The sequence below is a fragment of the Camelus bactrianus genome, chromosome 9, assembly GCF_048773025.1.
Source record: "Camelus bactrianus isolate YW-2024 breed Bactrian camel chromosome 9, ASM4877302v1, whole genome shotgun sequence".
Lineage (NCBI taxonomy): Eukaryota > Metazoa > Chordata > Mammalia > Artiodactyla > Camelidae > Camelus > Camelus bactrianus.
The window spans coordinates 13,937,005-13,964,191 of NC_133547.1; the positions used below are offsets into that span (position 1 = coordinate 13,937,005).

The 27,187-nt window shown below is 37.6% G+C and overlaps 1 protein-coding gene across 1 annotated transcript in view; it reads right to left on the bottom strand.

Moving 5' to 3' along the window:
- Positions 1–357: 357 nt before the first annotated feature.
- Positions 358–27,187, bottom strand: part of LOC105072626 (uncharacterized) — a 58,108-nt gene continuing 31,278 nt past the window's right edge. Inside the window, exons 6-10 of the mRNA XM_074370860.1 lie at positions 22,541–22,804; positions 18,001–18,087; positions 15,544–15,670; positions 14,346–14,444; positions 358–5,781 (exon numbers count right to left, since the gene is read on the bottom strand). Coding sequence (XP_074226961.1) covers positions 4,415–5,781; positions 14,346–14,444; positions 15,544–15,670; positions 18,001–18,087; positions 22,541–22,804 — 1,944 coding nt within the window. The 3' untranslated portion in view covers positions 358–4,414. The remainder of the gene's footprint in view (positions 5,782–14,345; positions 14,445–15,543; positions 15,671–18,000; positions 18,088–22,540; positions 22,805–27,187) is intronic.

Here is a 27,187-nt window from a genome sequence, read left to right on the forward strand (position 1 = left end):
AGCCACCTTGAGAGAAAATAAATCCAACATTTATAAATGTATAATACCTGGAATGATCAATATCTGGATTATTTTAAGAATCCTGAAAAAAATCAATGAGATAAGCTAAAAAGAAATACAGAAAATGCATGAATAAAAATGCACCTTAAGGGAAACATGACTGGTCAATAAACACATAGGAAAAAATGTGATCAATTCACTTACAATCAGGGAAATACAGACACATATCCAGTAACCGAAGGGATTCAAAATTGGTACAATGATGGAGCAACAAACTGGCACTATGTGAAACAACGTATCTTCTTGATGTATCTTTGAGAGTCTTGACTCTCTAAAGAAACAGGAAGATACACAAAATGGTATTCAATATAGAATTTTTATTACAATGAAAAATCATTTATGTCTTAATCACTGTTTAATAGAATATTTAAGCATGTTTAATATATACATTATCAAGGACCAAGCGGGAATCTTTTCAATGAGATAGAAAAGCACCAGCCCTCCACCCAGCCAGGGAGCTGCCTTGACTAGGACATAAGCTGCAAAGGAAAGTGCCCTTCCTCACCCGTTCCCGGCACGCTCACTCACCAGAATATCTGAAATGACATCCTTGAAGACATGCATTGTGGTTCTGGTAGCATCTACCAAAGTGGTTCACATTCTATTAAAAGATATTTGGAGTGAGACTTGCACGATGAAGTTTGAGATACACTGTGTTCAACGAAAATTTCTTTAATATATCTTTCGACAAGCTGATAAAGTGTACGTAGATTTCCCCCAAAGTAAATTTTTATCCTTTGTTTCATTTATACTTTTTCCCAAGAAATCTTTTTTTTCCCCCAAATATCATCAAGGACTAGTATTCCCTGAAACAAATTTGTGGGGAGTGTTGGGTTAAGGCCTTAAGCAATGCTAAACACAGGTCTTCTGGAAATCTCTAGTGCTTGGGAAAGGCAAAACACTGACCTGTTAGTGAAGACTGATTTTCTAAATTCAACTACTTAGAATTATGAAGAATAGAATCTTCATAAATGAAGCTGGTCTAGATTTGGATTTTTAGGAGCTATCTTCATCTAGTTTTGCTCAGGATTACTTCAGCTGTGCAAAATTAATTGGTAAAAGCCCACTGAGGATTATGTATTTCTTAAGGCTTTTTACATGTACGACTATCATATTTTTTTCCTTAAATAGGAATTTCACACACACCCACATTTGTCTGTTGGTCCTTCTGGGTCTTAGAGCAGAGTCAATTGTGATAACACATTCTTAGAGAAGAAAATGTTTTCCTCTATATTTTTACAGGTATTGGAATACACACAGTACATATAAATAGTGTTAGCCTATAATTAAAGGAAAAATTTCTTGATAATCTGTAACTATGTCACTATCATTGTTAACGCTCTAAATGTATGATGTTTTATTTTCTTTTCCTCAATTTGACCTGCCAAGACATAGTTATTAACATTTGGAGCAAATCTACTAGTATCTAGTCTCTTAAATTCTATCGTACTTTGCTTCTCTTGTGTTGGTTTTATTTAGCTCTGTTTCTAGTTTCTTGAAATAAATGCTTATTCATTTCTTTAACGTATTTGTCTGTGTGACATGCCCAGCACTGACTGCTGTGGATGAGTGAAGAAGATGAAGACTGAGCCCAAACAAAGTTTCCTTAGTGCATTCAGGGGCATGAGTTTCTCACTGAATAGAATTTTAATGACTTCCGCAGGCATCACATTAACAGTCATTTCTTAAATAGTGTATAGCATCAGTTCTGATTTTAAATATTTTATTATTGAAACTTTCAAACACATTTTAAAAAGTAGAAATATTAAGGACAACGAACCCCCATAAACCACTCTATTTCAGTAATTATCAGCATTTTGCCAATCTACTTTCTAGCTCTCTTTGTCAATTCTATTGCTTTTGCTGGAGTACTTTAACGCAAATCTAAATATCTTATCTTTTCCTATATATGGAAGCACGTATCTCTTAACATGTAGCATCTTTTATTTCTTAATAACCACACTGATATCATCATTCCTAACAAAACTAATATTTCTAAATATCACCTAATACTCAGGGCATGCCCACATTTCTCCCAGTCTCCAAGATGTCTTTTTACATTTTGTTCAGTCTGGGTCCAAGTAATGCCCACCTACTGAATTTAGGTGATATGTCTCTCAAGTCTCTTTTAATCTGTTGACAGTGTCCTTCTTGTCTTTTTGTCTTTTTCATGCCACTCATTAGTTGAAGAAATCAGGTCGTTTGTTTTGCAGAATTTTACATGTTCTGGATCTGCCTGGCTGCTTCCTTGTGGTACCACTTGCTTTGTTCAACTATTCCCCAAATTCTTGGATTAAAATTTTTTTAAAGGTTTGACTCCTTCAGTTCATTATTGTGGCAATAGGGCTTCACAGGTGATGGTGTGTACTTCCCGCTGCATTGTATCAGAAGACGCGTATTGTCTAACAAGTCCCACTTTTATAGGGGATAAAACTGATAAGAGGGCTCAGCCGTGGTCAGCTTGGTAAGTCCAATATAAAGTTCTCACTATAAACTCTTTCACCAAATCGTTTTAATATCCATTGAACATCATTTGCTGGACTCATTATTCCACTAGGAACTAGAAAATGATGAAAATGGTGAGTTGTTTCTAAGTCTATCACTTTTTCTGTATTTACTGGTGAGATTCTTTAAATTTAAAATTTTTTTTTTAATTTGATGTGCTTTGGGTGACCCTGAAACTTGGTTCACATAAAAGCAAAATAAATACTTATTTTCCCCTTTATTTATTGGTTTTCAGAATGATGAGCTGCTGCCCATGCATCTTCCATGGCTGACCGAACTGTGCAGCCATAAGCAAGTAAACTAACAAACTACAACTGGGGTCATGACAAAAGACCCAATTCTCTGTGGTGGACAGTGGGGCAATCTGAGCGACAAAAACTATACTGGCTGTAATGGAATGTTTCTTTCTTTTAAAAAGAGTTTTACACACACACACACACACACACAAAATATTCAACTCCCAAGTGGTTAGTTTCCTTTTTGCCATCTTTTTGATAGTTTCTAACTAATCTTGATGGTTGTCAGACAACAGGGATTACAAAACGTTAGCTCTTTGGAATTTATTATGGGAAAATAATTTCATGTTTCTCTGATTCTCCAACAGTTGAACTCTTAACAATCTCATCTTTATGAAATTCATAAGGTTTCTTTTCAGCGTGAAATTTCTGATGCAGCTCAAGTGATGAGTAACTTCTCACACTCAAGTCTAGGAAGTCATTTAACATCCTAGACTTTATCCAGAATAAATTATCTTAAGTTTAGTAAGTGCCGAGCAGTGACAGGAGGCATTTCTACGTTGATTACTTCTACAGGATATTCCTTTCATATGAATTCACTAATACTAATGATGTTAATAACAATTATAGATAATATTTACAGAAAACATGCTATGTGGCTATTTTTCCGAGTATCAACTACTCAATCCTCACAACAATTCTATTACACAAAGTAGCAGGCTGACTGTGAGCTGGCCCCAATGGTCCCTCTCTCCTGGTATTCATACTCATGGGCAAGCCTGTTCCCTGGGGTGTAGGGCAGCCTAGTTCCTTGCTTCTCGCCAACAGAAGACAGCAAAGGCAATGAAATGTCATTTTAGTGATCATATCACACAAGATGATAACTTCCATGATGCTGGCAGACTCTTACCGCTTTCTTGCCTTACATACTTTGATGAAGTAAGCAGCTGGGTTGAAGAGGCCCTTGTGGCAAGGAACTGAGATCAGCCTTTAGCCAACAGCCAGCTGGAAACTGAAGAATTCAGTGCAAGAGCCCTCAAGGAAATGAATTCGGCCAACAACCACGTGAGGTTGGAAGTGGATCCCTTCCCTACTCGAGCCATCAGATGAGATTCAGCCCTGGCTGAAACCTTGATTTTAACCTTGTGAGAGACCCTAGAGCAGGAGACCCAACTAAGTTATGCCTAGACTCCTGACCCATAGAAATTGAAAAAATAAATGTGCATTAATTTAGGCTACTAAGTTTGTGGTAATTTACTACACAGCAATAAATAACTAATATACATAGCTACTACTATCACCATTTTACAAGTGAGCAAAATGAGGCACAGAAATTTAAGTACCTTGTCCAATAACACACCAATAATAAAGTAGCAAAATGGCGATAATGATAGGTAAGGCTAAAGATTTTCCTGAATTCATTATATTATTTTCTCATATAAGTTTGCTGAAGATAAATAATGTTTAAATGGTGGTAGAAGGTTTTAAATCAACAATTTCTTTCCTGTAATATAAAGTTTCCTTATGCTTAGTTGTGACCATGAAACAAATTTTTTCAAAAATGAATTTTCTGATGTTTTGTAACATAATGTGCCCTTGAACATGTTCCTGTATTAAATCCCATTATGAATTTTCTGATGTTGAGTAAGGTGTGAATGTTGTCGAAAGGCCTTCTTACATTCCTTACATTTGTAGGGTTTCTCACCAGTATGAATTCTCTGGTGTTGAGTTAGAAATGAATAAAGTCTAAAAGCCTTCCCACATTCCTTACATTCATAAGGTTTCTCACCAGTGTGAATACTTTGATGTTGAGTGAGCTGGGAGAGCAGTCTGAACGGTTTTCTGCATTCCTTACATTCATAGGGTTTCTCACCAGTGTGAATGCTCTGATGTTGAGTAAGTTGTGAGAGCAGTCTGAAGGCCTTCCCACACTCTTCACATTCATAAGGTCTCTCACCAATGTGAATGCTCTGATGTGAAATAAGTTGTGAGTAACTACTAAAGGTCTTCCAACATTCCATACATTCATAGGGTTTCTCACGGGTATGAATTCTCTGATGGCGAACAAGTTGTTGCCTTAGTCTAAAAGTCTTCCCACATTCCTTACATTCATAGGGTTTCTCACCAGTATGAATACTCTGATGGACAGTAAGCTGCTGGCATATTCTAAAAGCCTTTCCACACTCCTTACATTCATAGGGTTTCTCACCAAAATGAATCTTCTGATGTATTCTAAGGTCTGGACCACAAACGAAGGCCTTCCCACATTCCTTACATTCGTAGAGCTTCTCAGAAGTATGAAGTCTCTGATGTCGAGTAAGGTGTGTACACTGTCTAAAGGTCTTCCCACACGCCTTGCACTCGTAGGGCTTCTCGCCAGTGTGAATTCTCTGGTGCCGGGCGAGTTGCTGATGTACTCGAAAGGCCTTGCCGCACTCCTTACATTCATACGGCTTTTCCCCAGTATGAAGTCTCTGATGTTGAGTAAGTTCTTGGAGGACTGTAAAGGCCTTCCCACACTCCTTACATTCATAGGGTTTCTCACCAGTGTGAAGTTTGTGATGTCTAATAAGGTGCGCACGCTGTCTAAAGGCCTGCCCACACTCCTTACATTTATAAGGCTTCTCACCAGTATGAATTCTCAGGTGTTGGCTAAGTGTTGAGCGACGAATAAACGTCTTCCTGCATTCCTTACATTCATATAACTTTTCTCCATTATGAACTCTCTGATATTCGGCAAGAAGATTATGCCTTTTGTAAGTAGCGATTTTTTCAGAACCAATTTTCACTTGCCCAAAATAGCCCTCCTGTGGTTCCTTCGGCCCCTCCATCTTGCTTTTGCATTCCCAATCATTTCTAAAAATGGAGTCCTGAAGGCTACAGCTTTTAATTCTTTCTATTAGCTCCCACTGGAATGAGCATATTTCATAAATGTCCTTTTCTGGAGATAAAATACTGGTCCTGTATCTGGATTCCAAATCTGAAAGAAAGCAAGAAAGCAAAGACATGCTGTTTTCCTGTTCCAGAAGAAAACTTCTACACAGAAATAAAAAGCACCTAAAAAATGCCTACTACCAGTGAATGGACTAGACAGCTCTAGAAGACAGGCATTTCTGTTACAATAACACATATGTGCACCTAAAGAAAACCTATCCTCTGCAAAATTACACACTGACAATTAGAGTTTATGAGGAAAATAGGGCTGGAGAAGACCACTCAAACCTATGCAGCTTTACCGGTAGAGCACTAACAAATATATTCATTGATATCTCATGAGATAACCAAAAGGCAGCCCAGCATCGCTGAAGGTTGCTTCATGGGTATTAAGATGTACCAAAAATAAAGTGGAAACGCTGGATTTCAGGTGCTGAGCCATTGTATGTGAAAATTAAGTCCTGAGCCAGTGAGGTTACCATTAAGGTGGGAAGAGGATGAAGTGTACTCTGTCAACAGCTAGCAGCCTTGCAAGGCTGATGGTATGTGTGTCTGGGGAGGGAGCCCTGGATGAAAGCATTTAGTATTAATTTTCTTAATATATCAGTGAAAGGGCTCTTAATGATACAGCATCAAACAAGGCTCTTCCCTGTCCTGCTGAATGTGATCAATACATTTCTACTATTCTGGCACCATTCAACTAGAAAAATTACCTGTGAAATAGCTAAGTTCCACATTATATTGATATCATTTCTGATTTCATATCATTATTAAGCTTATGTGTATTATGGACTATTAACTTTATTATGGAACAGACTGTATTCTCATGCACTTCAAAAAAAGGGCAAAGGGAACACAGAGAATAACGAGCCCAGGAATGGAGGTGAGGCTGGTGATTAGTGAAGCAAGTTAAATCAGTGGAGGTTTAAGCATGGATAAGAATCACCTGAAGATCTGTTAAAACTATACAGAGGTATGTTTACCTGGCTGAAACAGAATCTACAGGCCTAGGTCCCGGGCGTATTTCTGTTTTGTTCTTATTTATATTCGACAATAAATGACCCTACTGTTGTTAAGTGTTTTCTGCTGATTATTTAAATGTTTTCGATGATTTCTTTTTACAATTAGAATAAAATATAAATACCAGAGCATGGATAATAAGGGTTCTGCTTATCAAATCCTTTCCTACTTTCTCTTGTTCATGCCATAAAGGCCCATTTTCAGCTCACAAAATGCACTACAACTGTTGCCATTAAATGGGACTGTTCACAGGCTGCTCCTACTTTAAGAAATCCTCTGACTTGGCATGGTTAGCTTCTCTCCATCCTCTGGACTCAAGTCAAAAGTCACATCTTCAGAAAAGCTATTCTTGCCAATCCCACTTAAGTCTATGCACCTTATGCTCTGTCCCAGCAACCTGTTGCTTTTCTTTATAACACTTTCCCCAATTTTGGAATAACATTTGCATTAATTTTCTCATTGATTTATTAATAACGTATTAATTAATTAATGTTAGTTTCTTACCCCTAAGTTTTCCCCGTGGCATAAACAATTCTAAGTTTACTTACTATCGAATAACAAACCCCAAATACACAATAGTCTATTTTTTTTTTTAACTGAAATGGTTAATTAAAATAGAAACTGTCTGATGACACTAATGGACAACCAAAGCAGCCAGGACTCCTGGGGCCAAGGTCCTAGAGAGAAAGCAAACATGAATTAAGCCAACACTCCAGATGGAATTTCCTGAGGTATTTGCCAACTATTCAACTGAGCATCAATCATGGTCAAGAAAGTAACTTCTAAAAGGCTAACAGTCCAGGTAAAGATTCTGGCAGTCTCAAAGCACAGGGGAGAAAGACACCGGAGTTCAGAATCCCCCTAAAGAGAAAGGTCCTCATAATCATCCCAGACTTTCAGCTGAGACCCCAGAAGGGCTGCAAACAAGCAGTAAACAGACTGTTCTTGAATAGAGGAAGTTGATCAGCCTATACTCTGTATGCCTACCAGAGGTAAATCATCTCTGAAGAAAGACAATATATGATTCAGAAACAGTATTATTCAGAGCCTCTAAAATTTTTCAAACATCATGTCTAGAATCCAACTGTAAATAATCAGGTATAAACAACTGGAGAAAAAAATGACTAAAAAACCAAGAGGTAAAATGGACAATAGAAACAGACCCAAGCTAGTCCAAAACATTGATTAATATTCCAAGAAAACAGATACAAGATGTAGAATTTAACCAGAAGTGGAATTCATTAAAAATATTCAAACAGAATTCTTATAACTGAAAAATACAAGAACTAAAATTAAAAACTTTAATAGAATATTAGACATAGTAGATAACTGAACTGGGAAATGGGTTTAGAGATGATATCAAGGATGAAGCACAAGATTAAAAATAAATAAGAGAAGAAGAAAAAACAGAAAAAAAAAACCCAGAAAAGATACACAAGACAATGTAAACATGTCTAACATATGTGTAACTCAAGTCCCAGAAAAGAGAAGAGCAAAAATGAAAAAGAAACAATATTACTGATAAGACATCAAATCTAATTTTTTTATTTCAAAACTTCAAGCAGAATATATACATTACAACATAAAACTATACACCACAATAAATCTGTGAACCAAATAAAACAGAAAATTCCAAAAGCAGTTATGGGGAAAAGGATGCCTCCAAGACAATACCTCCAACAAGTTACAACATGACTGACAAGCTGCTACTCAATGAAAATGGCAGAAACCAGAAGCCAAGAGGACATCTACTAAGAAAGTAACTGCCAATCCAAAATTTCATACCCCAAAACAACAATAAAATTCTCTACCCTTTAAAAATGAAGACAAAATAAAGATATTTTCAAATAAAACCTAAAAAGAATTCATTGCCAGCAGGTACAATAAAAGAAATACTAAATAAAGTACTGTACAGCACAGGGAACTATATTCAATATCTTGTAGTAACTTACGGTGAAAAAGAATATGAAAATGAATATATGTATGTTCATGTATTACTTATGTATAATGCTGTACACCAGAAATTGACACAACATTGTAAACTGACTATACTTCAATAAAAATACATATACAATAAAATGAAAACAAAAAACAAAAATACAAACAAACAGGAAAACACTAAAGGAAGTTCTCCAGGGACAGAGAAAATGATTCTAGATAAAAACTACAATGCAGGAAAGAATAAGGAGCACTGTAAAAGGTTATGTATATAGGTAAATCTAAGTGAATACTGACAACATAATGTAAATTAATACTCTGTGGGGACATAAACGTAGATAGAATTAAGAAACATGACAACAGGAGGGAGGGTATAGCTCAGTGGTAGAGTGCATACCTAGCATGCACAAGGTCCTGGGCTCAGTCCCCAGTCCCTCCATTAAAAATAATACTAATAATTAAATAAATAAACCTAGCCACCCTAGCAAAAACAAATAAATAAAAAGATGAAAATTTTTAAAAAGATACCTGACAATAACAGTACAAAAAAGTAGAGGGTACATCAAAGGAATTAGAATGTTATTAGCATCTCTACAGTGTTGGGAAAGATACAAAGGAACTAATTTAAGATACAATGCAGTAAGTAAAGAATGCACGTGTGACTCTCTAGGGCAACTATGAAAAATACATGTATAAATGACACACTCAAGAGCAAAAGCTAAGATAAAAATACTTGATTAATCCAAAAAAAAAAGGGAGGAGTGGGAAAAAAGGAGGAAAGAACAGGTTTTACAAACAGAAAAAATTAGGAAGATAGCAGATTCAAATCTAAATATATAAGAAAATTACTTAACTACAGATGGATAAAATACATCAATTAAAAGACAAAGATGCTCCTTATCCACATCAGGAGAAGAAGGCTATGTGAGCAGTCCAATCTGGGTAAAGAGGACACGTGCCCTCATGGAGGCAGCCCTGTGAAGGCTGTTGGGGAGCTGAAGCGAGATGGGGAGAGTATGCAGACAGAGCAGCAGCCCAGCATGTGCTGGGCAAATCCACCATGACGCTAACACCTACCACCCACCACTACCACTCTAATCAAAACTACTATCATATTCCATTGGGACAAATGAAGTAGCCTCTTAATAGGTCTCCCTACTATTCAGCTTGCCCATATTCAGCCTGTTCTGCACAGAGTGATAATTCTAAGACAAATCAGCTCATGTCATTCCCCTGCTCCAAAATCTCCAATGGCTTTCAATCACACTTAAAAGTCACACACCTTCCCCTATGACACACAAACTTTTACATCATCTAGTCCCTGCCTAACTTTCTGACTTCATCCTGTTATCCTACTTCTCATTTACCTTTTGAATAATCATTCTAATCATTCTGATCTTCTTGCTATTCCTCAAAAACACACAGTTTTTATCCCTCCAACCTAAGGCCTCTGCATTTACTATTCTGTTAGGATTGTTCTTGCTTTAGATATTCATACGGTCCAAGATCATTTTTCATGTCTCCACTCAAATATCACCTCTTCAAAAAGCCCCAGCCATCATATGACAAACCTATCTACACCTGCCACTTTCTATCCCTTGCTCTTCCCCCTTTTCTTAATCAAACTTGTCACTATATAATACTATTTATTCATTTACCTTTTTCCTTAATGTCCTTACTCCTATTAAAATGTAAACAAGACTGCTGGGACCTAACACTCTTGCTCACAATTGTTCCACTGGTGTCTAGCACAGTGCTTGGTTCAGATTGGGAACTCAAGTATTTTCTGAATAAATGAACAAGTATATTTTTAGGCAAGCATACATATATAAACTAATCAAATCATATTAGTGTGTATATATACTATTCAAAATAAAGACAAAAAAGAAACTGGACCCCATGTTGATATTGCTATGGACTGAAATAAGTCCTTCCAAAATTATATATTTAAGCCCAACCGCCAATATGACTGTATTTGGAGACAGTGCTTTTAGGAGGTAACCAAGGATAAATTAAGTAGTATGAGTGGGGTCCTAATTCACAGACTAGTGGATAGGATGGGCTAGGCTGGGCCAGGCTAGGCTAGGACAGAACTGGTGGCCTTAGAGGAGGAAGAGAGAGATCTCTCTCTGTCTCCACCATGTGAGGACAGTGTGACAAGGGGCCATCCACAAGACAGGAAGAGAGCCCTTATCAGGCCCAAAAAGGCTAATCTTAGACTGCTAGCCTCCAGAATTGTGAGAAAGCAAATTCCTGTTGTTTAAGTCACCCAGTCTATAGTATTTTGTTCAGCAGCCTGAGCTGCCTAATACACATTCAGATATAGATGAACTGTAGTCATTGATCAAGAAAACGAGTAGCCCCTCTCTTTGTTCAAATCTTTTACCTATCACCCTCAACAGGACGTTTTAATTTACTTTTTTTGGATATTATCAATCACAGTCTCTTTTTTTTTATTGAAGTATAGTCAGTTTACAATGTTGTATCAATTTCTGGTATACAGTATAATGTTTCAGTCATTCATATACATACATATATTCCTTTTCATATTCTTTTTCATTATAGGTTAATTTACTTTTTATTTTGAAGTAACTGTAGATTCATAGGATGTTGTAAAGAAATGTATAGGAAAGTCTCTTGCACCCTTCACCCAGCCTCTCTCAATGTTAACATCTTACAGACTATAGTGCAATACTTAAACCAAGAACTTACCCTTAGTATAGCTATGCATGCCCTCATGTGTGTATGTGTATAGTTCTGTGCAATTTTATCACATGTAAAGCCTTGCATCATCACCACCACAATCAAGATACTCAACTATACCAGAACCACAAGACTCCCCTGAGTTACTCCCTTATAGCCCCAATGATCTCCTCCCTCACTACATTCCTAACCCTTGGCAACCACTAATCCATTTTCCATTTCTGTAACTTTAATGTTTCATACATATTAGATAACTGGAGTCATACAGTTAATAAACTTTTGTGACTGGTTTTTCTCACTCGGCATAATCTCCTTGAGGTTCCCCCAAGTTGCTGTGTGTATTAATTAACGCATTCCTTTTTTGTTGCTGAGTATTATTCCACGGTATGGATGTACCTTTTACTCTTATTTAATTGGGCTGTTTATCATTATAGTGGTTGTAGTGTACAGACTGGATGCTAGCCTTTATTTTACTACTATTTTCTCTCAGTCTGTGACTTACTACTCATTTTTTATTGGTATATCTTGATGAAAGTTTTAAATTTTGATAAATTATGATTTATCAGTTTTTAATTTTTACAGTTATTGCTGTCACCTAAGAAACCTTTCCTTACTACCAAGTCACTCCCGTTTTCCTCTAAAAGCCTTATATTTAGTTTTTATATTTTTACATATAAAATATTTAGTTTAAAATTTTTTATTTTTTATATTTAGCTTTTATATTTGGATTTTTACATTTTTTTAATGTTTAGTTTTCATATTTAAGCCTAAAATCCATCTCAAATTAATTCTGGTATGAAGTAGAGGTTGAGATTTTTTTCCAGTTAATCCAGCACCATTTGTTGAAAAGACTTTCCTTTCCCCACTGGAATGCTTTGGTGCCTCTGTCAATAAATAAACGACCCTTTAAGCGCATGTGAGGTCTATATCCAGGGTCTCTGTTCTGTATGCTGACCCTTAGCAAATATCACAATGTCTTGATTACTACAGTTTTATAACATTATCTTGAAATATCTTGAAGTCATGTAGTCTAAGTTCTACAATATGACCTTTCTTTTTCAAGATTATTTTAGACATGCTAAGTCCATCACTTTTCCATATAAATTTTAGAATCAGCTTATTAATGTTTAAAAAAAAAAGGCTCCTAGGATTATGACTGGAATTGTGCTGAATCTACACGATTGACATTTTTACAGTACTGTGTCCCCAGCCCAACAATGGTATCTCTCCATTTATTCAGGTCTTTTTCAATTTCTCTTAGCAATGTTCCATGGTTTTTATAATTGAGGTTTTGCACACTTTGTCAAATTTATTCCTCAGTATTTTGTTTTCTACACTATTGTAAATTGATTTAATTTACTTTAATTTTTCTTAATTAACTTTACTTTTCCAATTTTTTTCACTCTTAGTATACAAAAACACAGTTGATTTTTGTAGCTTAACCTTGTATCCTGTGATCTTACTGTGACCTTCACTTACTACGTTGAGGAGCTGTTGTTTTGATTCCTTAGGATTTTCTAAGTATACTATTATACCATCTCCAAATAGTTTTACTTCTTCCATTTTGAGCTTTATATAAAGTCTCTACTTTCTTTTTCTTGCCTTATTGCAATGGTAGACCTTCAGTACAATGTTAAATAGACATGGGGAGATTGGGCATCCTTGCCTTGTTCATAATCTTAGAGGGAAGCTCTTCAATCAAGTATGATTAAGTTTATGATGTAGGTTAAGGTGCTTTTTATCAGGTTAAGGAAGTTCCCTTCAATTTCTAGTTTTCTGAGAATTTGTATCATGAGTGGACACTGAATTCAGTCATATGCTATTTTTATATCTATGGCGATGATCACATAGTTTCTCACATTTCTGTTAAATGGTGAATTACACTGATTAATTTTTGAATGTTAAACTAAGCTTGATTTCCTCAGATAAACCCTACTTGGTCATCATTTTTATATATTGCTGGATTTGATTTGCTGATATTTTGTTAAGACTTCTATATTAGGGGGTGGGTATAGCTCAGTGGTAGTGCATGCTTAGCATGCACGAGGTCCTGGGTTCAATCCCCAGTACCTCCATTAAAATTTTTTTTTAATTAAAAAAAAAAAAGAATTTTATATCAATGTTCATGAAGGAATAAGTCTATAATTTTTTCCCCCTTTGGTAATCTCTTTGTGAGGCCATAGTATATGAGTTGTGCTAGTCTCATAAAATTAGTTGGGAGGAGTTCTTTCCTTTTCTGAAGGAATCTGTGTAATACTGCTGCTATTTCTTCCTTAAATATGTAAGAGTTCACCAGGGAAACCGTCCAGCCCTGGAGTTTTCTTTGTGAAAATACTCTTGATAATAAACTCAATTAACTTGAATAGATATGAGGTTATTCATATTTTCTTTTGTGTCAGTTCTGGTTTCAAGAAATTTTTCCATTTCATTTAAGTTGTCACATTTATTGGCATGAAGTTATTCGAGGTATTCTCTTATTATTCTTTCAGTGGCTATAACATGTGAAGTGAAAACCTCTCTTTCATTCCTGGTATTGGTAGTTTATGTTGTCTCTCATTTTTTCTTGATTAGTCAAGCTGGTGTTCACCAGTTTTGCGGATCTCTTCCAGAACTCAGCTTTAAGCTTTATGAATTCTACTTCTTTTTCTATTTGGTTGATTTCAGCTCTTATATTTATTATCATCTTTTTTTTCTTCTACTGAGAACAGTTTCTCTCTTTGAAATGGGAGAAAAATATGAGAGCTGTAATCAAGGCCAGCAGGAAGCTCCCCTGCTGGCCCAGGCTTAAAAGATTTTAATTTGCTTCCCAGGCCTCAGGTCTCTCCTCCACAGGCCATGGGATTTTAAAGAGAGATCCCTAACAACATCTCAAGGGCATGTCTCTATCTTAACAAGCTTGGCCACTACCTATAGTAATGACTTCCCCATGCCTGCTCAGCCCTCACTCACCACGGTGGAGTCTTCTTGTCCCTTCCCTGACAACCATCCAGGGCTCCTTCCCTTCATCCAATAAGGTAATCTCATCTGGTTTAGAAATGGAAGGTCCTGCTTAAAAGATAATGTAACACGCAATGATAAGCCCCGAAGTCCTTAGGTTCTGATTTGGTTAAATTTATAATAAACTATAGATCAAAACAACACTTTATAAGTCCTAAGAGCAAAGAAATGCAAGCAAGCTGAAGGACACTCATTAGGGTAACCTCAGGGCCACAAGGAATAGACACCAGATGGTTAAGAACAGGCCTTAAAACAACTTAAACTCATACCAGCTCTGTTGAGAGGCAGTCATAAGTAATGGTTGTGAAAACAGACTATGGATCCAGACTGCCTGAGTTCAAATCCTGCCTTTGTTGTTGTGTTACTGCAACAAATTATTAACCTTTAGTGCCCAAGTTTTCTCCTCTGAAATGAGGATAACAGTACATTTTTCACAGAGTTGTTATGAGGATTAATTAATAATGTACAATGCTCAGAATAGTACCTAAGTACAAACATATGCAGTTATATGCATATATACACATATTATTTGTGTGCATTAGCTATTAATTTCTATTGTTATCAATTTGCTGAGAGGAGAATAAGAGGCTTCCTGAGACATCCTCAGATCCTTACTAGGATATTCATTTAATGTTAAATGCAAAGCTCTTAGATTTTAACTTTCAACCACAAAGCAAGCAGAATTGACTATGTCTGTTATAGCAAACAGAATGCATTTACTCGAGTTTTAAATGAACTTTGTGGATCCACCTCATATTATACAAGTTCTACAGTGCCTCTGGTTTTTAAGGAGACTCAGCAGCCCTGTGTCTAGGTATCCCCTTGGCAGGTGAATTAGAAGTCAATCCTGAGCTCAAATACCATACGAAATCTGGCTTCTTAGACAGTGCTTCTGTTGGAAACAACCCAGAATTCAAACCTCGCCCCTTGGATACTAAGGAAACAAGGAAATAACAGAGCCTGAAGGAAGTCTGAAGGGCTTAGCAAGATGAGAGTGATGAAGTATTAGAAGGAAGGGCCTATTTCCAACCTAACAAAGCTTAAACCATTCCTTTGGAACAGAAAGAAACATTTTTATCTAGTTTCTCAAAACATAGTCCTGAAATTGACAGTAGAGAAAGTCAATATAATTTGGGATAAACAGCCTTACCCAGTGAGATGAAGTTGCTATAATTCTCCCACATCACATCCCTATATAAGTCCCTCTGGGCTGAGTCCAGGAACTCCCATTCTTCCTGTGAGAAGTCTATGGCCACATCCCTGAATGTTACTGAACCCTGAAAAAATAAAACTCATATTACTTATGAAAATAAATATTTTTTAAATGGAAAGAGAGGAGATCAAGGACTGCATTGCAGAGAGGGAGCACAGAGCAAGCCAAAAAGGTAGGGCTGAAAATTTGTAACATGCATAAGAGACAGTCAGAAAATCAGTATCACTGAAGCAGAGTGCTACATGTCTTGAACAGTCCTGTGGCTGTGGAGATTAAATTTTTACCCAAAAATAATATCTGGAAAGGAATAAAATAATCAAAAAAAAATCCCAATTAAATGAAACAGTGCTCACAAGCCTTCTGCAAGCTGTGTCTCTACCACAAATTCTTAAGAAACATGAGGTCTTCTACTTTCTTTTCCCTTTAGTGATCATGAAAAAATAGTGATAAAAATTTCTCCCAAATGTACTAAGAAAATAGACTCAAGTTCATTACAAAGTTTCAGTGCTCACCTTCTACATTACGTAACACTTACGCATATGGGTGACCTTCTTACTCCATCCACCACCCCTCACTGAACACTTAACACTCATTGTCAGATCTCTGGAGCCTTGAGAAGGTATCAAGGCAGCTCAAGAAATTTTAGGCCTCACAAGGCGTCAGTTATATACCTGTCTAATCCACCCAATCCTAAACTCCTTACTTACTGTAAGATCTCAACACATGCAGGGACTAAAGCCACCCAGTGCTAAATCTCATCTTACATACTTAAAAAAACTCAGGTCTGTGGAGTTCAACTAGCTTCACATTTCCCCCCAGTACAGAATTACAGCACACACATGATATCTTTGGCTTTAGTATTTTCATTGTCTCGTTCACTGAATTTTTCTTTTCATTTGCTTTGTTTCTTTCTCCACAATTTCCTTCAATACTTTTCTGACTTTTTAGGGGTTCATTTTCCAAAATGACAAAAACAGAGGCAAAATGCATTATGAAAATATGTTTCCAACATGACAGAACGTGAGGGCAGGAATGGCTCACACTCAGTGTGGTGCTGATGCCTCCCTTATCACCAGCTGCACCAGATATACACGCCCCCTTCAATGACACCTGCGTGCGCTGCAAAACATCTGCAGGTGCTTCTGAGGGTCTAGTAACTGTATCTGGAATCTAACAAGACATCCTGCACTTTTTTTGTAATTTAGGTTTTTTTTTTTTGGTGGGGGGAGGTAATTAGGTTTGTTTGTTTGTTTGTTTATTATTTTTATAGGAAGTACTGGGGATTGAACCCAGGACCTCATGCATGCTAAGCATGCGCTCTACCACTTGAGCTATACCTCCCTCCACAAACTGCATTTTTATTTGTTTGTATAAAAAAAAAGTTGCAGTGGGGAGGGTATAGCTCAAGTGGTAGAGCATATGCTTAGCATACACAAGGTCCTGGGTTCAATCCTCAGGAAAGCCTCTAAAAATAAACAAATAAACCTAATTACCTCTCCCCCCCAAAATAAAATAAAATAAAATTTTAAAAAGTTGCTTTCATCTACACAATTTCACTTACATAAAGTTCTAAAAATAGGCAAAATTAATGTACGATGTTTGAAGTTGTGATAGTGATTACATTTAGACTGAGGGGGGAGAGAGTGACTGAAAGGGGGGATGCTAGTAGTATCTTCCTTCTTGACCTGGGTGCTGATAGCATAGATGTACTCAACTTATGAAAATTCACTCAGCTGCACACTCCAAGTATGTTATATGTTAATGCAAACTTCAAAAAAACTTTTAAAAGATGTCAAATTGTGTACTGGGGATATATATTTTTCCTATATAAAGCAAGACCAAAAATCACTGTACTCAGAGAAATATGTTTTCTCTGATGTCTAAGTATTAAAATCAAAAGCTGAGGGTATAGCTCAGTGGTAGAGAGCTTGCTTAGCATGCATGAGGTCCTGGGTTCAATCCTCAGTACCTCCATTAAAATAACAAATAAGAAAATAAATAAAAACCTAATTACCTCCCCCGAAAGTCAATAAACAAACAAACAAACAAATAAAATAAAGGTATAACACTTCAAAAAAAAAATCAAAAGCTGTCCTACAGGAAAAATGTTAACGGGGGGATATTCTGCACAGAATACCTGCATTTTCTCAAGGCATTTCACTTTTGCGCTCTTGTGGTTCTTGACAGATTCTGTGGACAGGACATGGTCCACATTAGTGGAAAAAAGGAAAAAGAGGACACTGGGTTGTCAGTCCCTACCCCTCCCAGGAATGAGAGGAACTGCAGTGGGTGCTTGGATGGAGCTCTGCTAAAGAGGAAGTTTCAGGATAAGGAATGTATACATGGCCGAGAAACTGGCAACATTTCAAAAAGGAGGAAGAAGTATCAACTTACGTGGGCCATTGTTTTGAACTTTAAGAACTGGTCAGTCCTTTTTAAGACTTCCCTGCTGGAGAACTTCAGAGTCCAGATAAGACAGATCTGGAAGAAGAAAAAGCAGGCATGAGACCAGATGTGCCTCAGAGTTCCCCAAATGACTTATGTTAGATGAGCTTTTTTCTCTTCCCTTCCTGCTTCTAAACTTTTCCTCACCACTGTCCCCACACCCAAACTGGAAGAGAGTACAGGGAGTCTGAAGAAACCCAAGCCCCGATAAACCTCAGCTGAACAATGATGATCTTGGTGTCAAAGCCCAGATACTTCAATGGGAGGGTTTCTGGCCAGTTCTCTATCAGGCAGTGTTGATCTGTCCTGACACTGGATTCCTAGGTCTTGTCCTGAGCAGCTCCTCCTCTCTCTGGTACAATTTTTCAGGGCTGAGGAAGAGCCACACCATCCACACAGAGCCTGCTATGAGCCCCCAAGATCCTGCCTGAACTGTCTAAACACAAAGACTGAAAACCACACAGATTGAGCCTGGCAGCTCCTGCCGCTGTAAAGGTGCACTGGCCTTCCCCCATCCAGGACAACTCACTACTCTGTTTCCCAGTCAGAACCCTTCACACTGTGACGTCCTTTGCCACCCCCTCTCTTTCAGTAGAGGACTCATGATCGCTGTAGTCAGTCAACAACAAACATGCGTTGATGGCAGCTTTATGTACATCACCCATTGACCCTCAGCACTGTTCTGAAAGGTAGTTCCTCTCTCCTTCCAATGGTTCCGAAAACTAAACCTACTATATTGCCACACAGTGTAAGTGGGAATTATGTTCAATTTCTTGTAATAACATATAATGGGAAAAAAATCTGAAAAAATACATATATGTATGCAAAAATTTTTAAATAAATGCAAGAACAAGAAAGAGAGAGAGAAAGAGAAAGAAAGACAGACAGACAGAAAGAAAGAAATCGATGTTCGGGGTCAACTCATTTGCCCAAATTCACAGTTTTTACGTGGCAGAGCTTTGTTTTGGAGTATCCACATGTCTCTAACTGAAAAGCCATCTTTCAGCTTTGGCTTTTGCCTCTGAAAGCTAGGATGCCTATTTCACTGAGAGAGACCTGAGCAAGGGCAATTCACTGACAAATAGAAACTAACCTTTCAAAAGATACTAGACGTCACTACTAATTAATGAAATGTGTGAAAGCAACCAAAAAGTATCTTTTTACAGTGACTAGACTGGGAAATCAAAAGACTGGTGACATGCTGTATTAGTATTAGTAAGGCACAGGGAAGTGGATACCAGGTTGGTCCAAATTTTAGAACTACGTGAAATGGCATTTAAACCCTGTAACCCTGTAAACCAGAAACTCTACTTCCGAGACAAAAGGAATTATTTGCACATAAAGCTGTTTGCAGAGGTATGCTGACAGATATGGTTTATAAGGGAAAAAAAGCTAAAAAGAATCAAACTGAGGAATGATTCTAAAAACTTGTTGAAAACCATGCAGAGTAAAAAATGATGTTGCCCTATTTTTGATGAAATGGGCAAAGTCAGTATGCTAAAAACAAATTAAAAAAAACAAAAAATGGCATAAATGAACTTATTTACAAAACAGAAACAGACTCACAGATACAAAATACAAATTTATGGTTACCAATGGGGAAGGGGTAGGGGAGGGATAAACTAGGAATTAGGGATTAGCAGACACAAACTACTAATACATAAAACAGATAAACAACAAGCACCTTTGTTTAGCACAGGGAACTATACTGAGTATCTTGTAATAATCTATAATGAAAAAATATGATAAAAGAAAAAATATATAAATATGTAACTGAATCACTATGCTGTACACCAGAAACTAACACAGCATTGTAAATCAACCATACTTCAATTAAAACAACAACAAAACCAAAACATACCCCTCAAATACCAGGATGTGTGGCATTAAACCATCTTGACAGAAAAAAAATAACACATATGTCTACAAGGACTAGTTAAAATGTTTCCCGTGAGAGCCCACGACAGTTGCCACTATATTAAACATAGTGTGACTCCACGCACATAAATATTCCAAAGGTTAAGGTTTTCCCAGTTCAAGTTTTCTTTCAGTCTTCTGTTGAACTGAGAAAAAAAAGCTCAGGATACTCTAAAAACAGCTGTTGTTTTTTCCTGAGTGGCTTTTCCTCTGTTCCTTAGCTTCTGTCTCATGAACGCACTCTATGATTTAATTTGCCCATGAATGTTAGATTACCACCTAGAAAAGAGCAACAAAAAGTCCCTGACTGATGTCTCTGAAACCCTGGTGGCAGTCTCTCGACTGCTTCCTTTCAGAGAGTCCTGACAAATGGGATTATTTTGCTTCTGAACCAATCCTTTGGGCTAAGATGTCTAATGAAGCCCTCCAGCTGCTATTAGATCTTCCTGTCCTATTAGTCTCACTTTGCATGTAACATCATTAAAATAAAAATTGTCAGGCATAAACCTTACTGTATGAAATCCACTTACCTCCACAGGGACCCCAAAGCTTCAGTATAATCTGGACAAAATTTAACAGTGCTTGCTGTCATCAGATTAATATCTCCTCCCTCGTGACAGATTACTGAGTAAGGCAGGGAGGATTTTTTTTAAGCATACCTATGACGAGATTTGATATACTGTTGTAACTACTACCATCGGCTTTGCTGTCAGACTTCCAGGATATAAATCTCAACTCCCGCAGCTATTAACTGTGTGATCCTGGAATGTTACTTAGTTTTTCTGCCTTCGATTCCCCCCTATATAAAATGGTGATAATTATAGACTCTATCTCACAGCATCATTATGAGTATTAAATAAGACACTACATATAATAACTCACTAAAGTAGGAAATATTTAATAAAAGTCAGCTGTATCAGTGAAGATGAACATCACTACATAGTCTTCTTTCCACAATTATTTTAAAAATTCTCTTCTTTTTTCTTCCACAAAAAATTTGAACTTCTCAGCCCTGCTCTTCCTTATAACGCTAACTAATAAATTTCAAAGCTTCAAGTTGATAGGCAATTCCTCTTGATTAACAACAAGGTTATTGTGTTGTAGTGTCTGATTCCAACTAAATGTAATCTCAAAAAATCACAGCCTAAAATAAATCTGCATGAAGTTTACTTGCAGACCATCCAAATTATAAGAAAGCAGTAGCTCACAGGAGGAATTAAATGTTCGTGTCAATAGCCACTGGACCGGAGAGGATACTAGAGGTGGGGGTGGGGGTCTCTCTCCTCACCCTCCCCATCACTCGCTGGGAAGCAAGAACAAAGCACCAGGTCCAATGGACAGGATATTTCGGGTGTTAAAGCCTAACGAGCTGAAGACTGCCTGGAACAAGCCTGTACAGTCTAACAAAATAAGATTTATTGACTCAAGAGAGGGAGGAAATTCCACAGGAACGGTTGGAATGTGATGGAGGAGAAGGGTAAGAAAAGCTCTTTTGTAAAGAGTTGTGTGCCAACCGAAGGATTTTGAGGAAGTGGGGAACAATCCTGGAATGACGGCCGTTTCTGAGGTAAGAATATGAGAGGCAGGGATTAACTGGACACTGAGGGCTATCAGGGAAGCGAGGGTAATTTAGCAATTAGGTTACCCCAGTAATAAAATAAAAATAGCAAGGCGGGCCCAGAGCATCATTGGTGAGAAAGCTGTAGTGTTTCCAAGAGGGAGTCATTACGGCATTTTACAATTGCCGCATGACCTGGGCAGAAATAATGTTTTCTATTAACTATACAGCTGGCTTTATCTGTCTTTTTTCCTCCCAATCTGACTAATGGCAGGGCTGCTTTTTCTCTTTTCAATCCGACCTGATTTTCACTCTTTCACAGTAGAAACAAATGTTCCCAAGTCCAGAAAAAAAATTAAAATTACATTTCATGGAACAAAGAGGAAACAAAAACGCATCATTATACGTATGTGTGTGTGTACCATATCATATATGTATGTATGAATCCTCCCCTTTTTCTCTCCAATCCTAAAGACCTGCAGGTTGGAGGACGGAGACGGGAATGTCGACGCATGGAGCCTTTCCGGAGCTCAGCCCGGCCAGGCTGAGGACACACCCCCGCTATCACGCTTGCTCCCACCAGCCGCCACACACATAACCCGAGGAAGCAAGAGGGAGCCTGGGGTGAAGCTGACCCTCCGTGGTATCAGAGAATGGACAGAGGACAAAGGCCAGAGCCGGAATCTGTCTCCGAGTTCAGGAGAGCTACCTTGGGAGGGAGCTCTGGTTAAGCGGTGGTTCTGGGAGCTGTTGTTCTTTTCAAGGCTGCGCCTTTTTGTTAGGGGCCTTCACTGTGGGGTTCATAAATCTAACTCGGAGCCATTCTGGGCCGCTTCATCTGCGCGGCCCTGAAGCAGGAGGGCAGAGGACGCATCAGGGTACCCAGTGTCCAGTCAGCGTCACAAGCTACAAGGTCCCTGAATGCAGCCCGGTACACACAGAGGCCCGCGCCAGGCCCGCGCCGCCCCCGCGCCGCCCCCGCGCCCATTTCCTCCATGCACGCGACCAACTCACCTCTCCGAGCCGACACCAGCGAGGAAGCCGGAAGGAAACTAGGTGCAGGGACATCTGGGACATGTAGTCCCCGGTAGGGAGGGCCTGGTCATCGCCCCAGAGGGCTGCGCGGAATGCGCAAGCGCAGGCGCTGGCGCTCGGAGCCAGAGCGCGCGGCGGCCCTCCGGGCTTGGCGATGGGCGGGCGGGGAAGGGCTTCCAGCCTGCCGCGGACTGAACGTGGCACGCTCTGCGATCTCGGGTTTGTGTTGTGGTTGAGGAATCCCTAATAGAGCTTAGAGAGAAGTCTTGGCACCAAAGGGCGCTTAATATATGTACTAGGCACATGGCAAGTGCTCAGTATATATACCCAAGCAGGACATGGGTATACATCAAGTCTCAGTATCTCCATAACCCTAGCAGAACATGGACACACGGAGGTTGCTCGCGCTCTCGCTCCCTCTGTCCCTCTCTTCCTCCTCTCTTAGGATTTTCTTCCTGCCTTCCTCTTGGCGCTTGTGGAAGTATAGTTCTATCTTTTTAAAAAATCTATTAAGGTGGTTGATATTGTCGTTCAGAAGTTCTTTATCCTGATTTTTAAAAATCTAGGTCTTGTAATTACTGAGAAGTGTGTCTATTTCTATTTTCCTTTTAGTTCTACCAGGTTTTGCTTCAGGTATTCTCAAGCTCTGTTAAGTGCAAGCATTTAACATTGTCTTCCTGAGGAGGAGGACTGAAAAGTGAACATTAGAGGGGGTGTTTTCAGAAATCTCTCAGATGTCTCCTAATTGGTCCTGCCCTGAGTTCGTTCAGGAAGGAAACAGGATAAGCCCACCAGGAACCACACTGCAGCATACTCCCCATCTTGACTTTTTTATGTATTAGTTAGTAGATGGAAGAATTTTTCTTCTCTCAAGAATATCAGACTTTAGAAATTATTTGAAAATATCTAGGCTAATCTTAAGTCTCATTTTGCGAACAGTAGAATGTATATTAAGTAGGAGATACATGAAAACTATGATTGTGGATTTATCTATTTCTACCTTTAGTTAGTTCAGTTTTTGCTTCATGTATTTTTAAGTTCTGTTACTATAGAATGTGCACATTTTAAGATTGTGTCTTCCCAATGAATTGACCCTTCTGTTATGAAACATTTCTCTGTCTTGTCTTGACATCTGTTTTGTCTAATATTTGTACAGTCACTCAAGTTTTCTTGTACTTACAGTGTGCACGGTATATCTTGTTCCACCGTATGTGAGTATATTTAATACACATTTCTAGTAGACAGCATGTAGTTTGGGTTTCACATTTTTAATCCATTGTGGCAGTCTCTGGCTTTTCATTGAAATATTTAATCAATTTATATTGATGTTATTATTAATTTGGTTGGATTTGTGTTTACTATTTTGTTGATTTCTATTTGCCACATTAAAATTTAATAATTTCTCCTTTCCTGCCTTTTTTGGGGGAAGGTGTTCAGTTTTTTCTGATACACTTGAATTCTCCTGTTGGCTCTTCACCTACACCTCTATGGATCTCGTCAGAGGTTGCCCTAGGGATTAGATATATATTCTTTATTTAACATAGTCTAACCTTGAATTAATGGAGTTAATATTGTACCACTTCATGTAAAATATAAGAACCTGTAACAATATCATTTCATTTGCATTCCCTATTCTTTGCCCTACTATTGTCACATCTATTATATCAGCTACGTACCTTATAAAACCCACCATACCGTGTTCCATTATTTTGCTTTAGTTATCTGTTTTAATAACATTTAGAAAAGAAATCAAATTTTATAATTACCCACGTATTTTCCATTTCTGATGCTCTTTTCTTGCTGTTGGTCTTTTCTCCTGTGTCATCTAATGTCAGTTCCCTTCAACCTGAAGAACTTCCTTTAGCATTTTCTGTACTGTAGTTATGCTGGTTATGATCTAAATGTTCATTTATCTGAAAATATCTTCATTATAAAAGGATATTTTTCTCTGGAGATAGAATTCTAGAATTCACATTTTTTTCTTTAGTACTTTAAAGATGTTATTCCATTGTCTTTTGGCTTTGGTTGTTTCTGATTAAGTCAACATTATTCATGTTTTGGCTTCCCAATATGTTATTATTGTTTTTTTGTATCTGATTACAGGATTTTCTATTTATCAGAATTGAGGGATTTGGGTCATAGTTTCTGTTCTACCACATTCTATCAATCCTCTCATTCTAGGGCTCTGTTTACAAGCAGTAGGTCACTTAATATTGTTCCATAAAAATCTTTTTTCCTTTTTCCAATCTTTTTCTTTTTTGTACTTCAGAGTAGATAATTATTATTGATCTATCATGGAGATCACTGACAATTTATTTCTTCTGATGCCTCCCATCTGTTCTTATACTCATTCAGTGAAATGTTTGTTTCAGTTTTTTCAGTTATAAAACTCTCATCCCCATTTATTTTTTATCCTTTCCATTTTCTGCTGAATTTCCTCTCCATTAATTCATGATGGCCATATTTTCCATTAAGGCAACAAACATTTATACTACTTCCTAATTAATTCCAATATCTGGATCATCTCAAGTTCTGTTTCCATTGGTTGCTTTTTTCCTGCTTATGGATCACATTTTCCTGCTTTTTTTTTTTTTTGAATGACTAGTAATTTTTTTAATTGTATGTGGTACATTGTGGGTGCTATGTTGTTGAGAGTTTATATTTTGTTATCTTACTTTAAAGAGTACTAATTTTTTTTTTTTTTTTTTTTTTTTTTTTTTAGCAGCCAGTTAATATACAGGCAGATCAGTTTAATCTCTTCAAGGCCTATTTTAAAGCTTTCTTCCCTTAGATCTACAGTAGCCTTTGCTTTAGGGCTAGCATAACCCTACCCTTGAGTTGTGGCCTTTTTAGGGTGTCAGCTGACTACCAGGATATTCAGAAGTGTCTGTCCACTCTGAATGTTTGGAATTTTCTCTCTCCCAACACTGTATGACTTCTAGAATCTTTGTTGAGGTCTTAGCTCCCCAAAGCTGGTCTCTGCTAGGCTTTATGGAGTCTCTCCCTGTATGTGCACAGCTTAGTATTAATTAAAAATTTAAGGAGATCCCTATGCGAGGAGTTATGCGGCTCCTTCTTTGCAGAAAACTATTGTCTTGACCCTACCCTACAAATTCCAGCCACTTAGCATCCCCAAACTCTATTCTTAGCCTCTACAGCCCAATGAGACTCTGAGTTTACTTGAGCTATACCACTGCATATCATATTCCGGACAGTAGCCCTAGGCAGAAAGCAGAGACAATCATGGGCTTCATGTTCTTCTCTTCTATCAGTGATCATAGTCCTGCTGCCTGTTGTCCAGTGTTTGAAAACCATTGCCTCATATTTTGCCCAGTAAACTAATGATTGTTTTTGGCAAGAAAACCAGCCTGATATCAGTTACTCCATCATGGTCAGGAGCTAATTTAAATGTTTTAATCCCTGGAATCCATACCTCTTTTGGATTTCTAGTTCACTAGGAGTGTTGGTTGGAGACCGAACCACCATCCTGTGCTAGTTCACAATCTTAAGCAAGTGAATTAATTAAGTTCTTAGCACATTTGACCTGTCTAGCATTTAGGAATACACTGCTTTTATTACAGTGCTTATGATGTACTTGACTGGATTCAAGAAAAAGAATCTGCAGTTTCATGCATCTCAGTGGAAAAGTGAAACCATCCTGCAATGATTGTATTTTACTTTTGTTAATTTACGATAGCTTCATTTTTCTTTTATTGTAATGATATAATTAGGCTTTTGGTACCACCCTGTCTTTAGGTGTTACTTTTAGAATGTTAATGCTTTCTTATAGTCACATTTAACTGAAACAAAAGTCCTTCAAAATCTATTCACCAAATACTTATCACACCATAGGTCAGGCAATATTATGCGTCAGGTATATTAATTAATAAGTAAAATCACACAATAAAACCAGTTACTACCCTCAATGAGCTCACAGCCAAGAACTGAAAAATGACTATTTTGATATAATGTGTTAACTACAAAATTGGACTGACAAGACTGACTTGATCAGGACTCTTGTACTCACCATCTCAGCAGCATCTCACCCAGTTCCTGGAAAATATCAAGTGCTTAAATGTATGAAAAATGAACACATGGAGACACTAGGGTGTAAAAATCTCCTTTTAAGGTTTGAGTATATAGTATAACCAACTATTGGGTGAGAATGTTTACATAGACAATTCAGATATCAGTTTGTTCCATTGAGTACAGCAGATATTTCTTTTTTTTTTTCAGCAGATATTTCTTGATTACTTTGGTAACACTGGTAGATTCTGGGCATAAAAATTACAGAAGGAGATTATACTCGTATAGCATTAAGTGCAATAATCAAGTTAAGTACAGGATGCAAGAGAATTCAAATGATGGATAAATGGCTTCTAGACCTTATGTTTGAAGTGAATCTTAAAGGACAAGTATGATTTTATTTCAAGAGACATATATATTCCAACCAAAACTATGGAGTTATATAAAAAGATAATGTTTGGAGACCTCATATTACTGATTTCAAGACTTCTATAATGTCACAGCAATCAAAACAGCATGGTATCAGTAAAAGACTACATACAATATCAGTGGAACAGAGGAGAGAGCCCAGTAATAGACCCACACAAACAGAGTCAATTA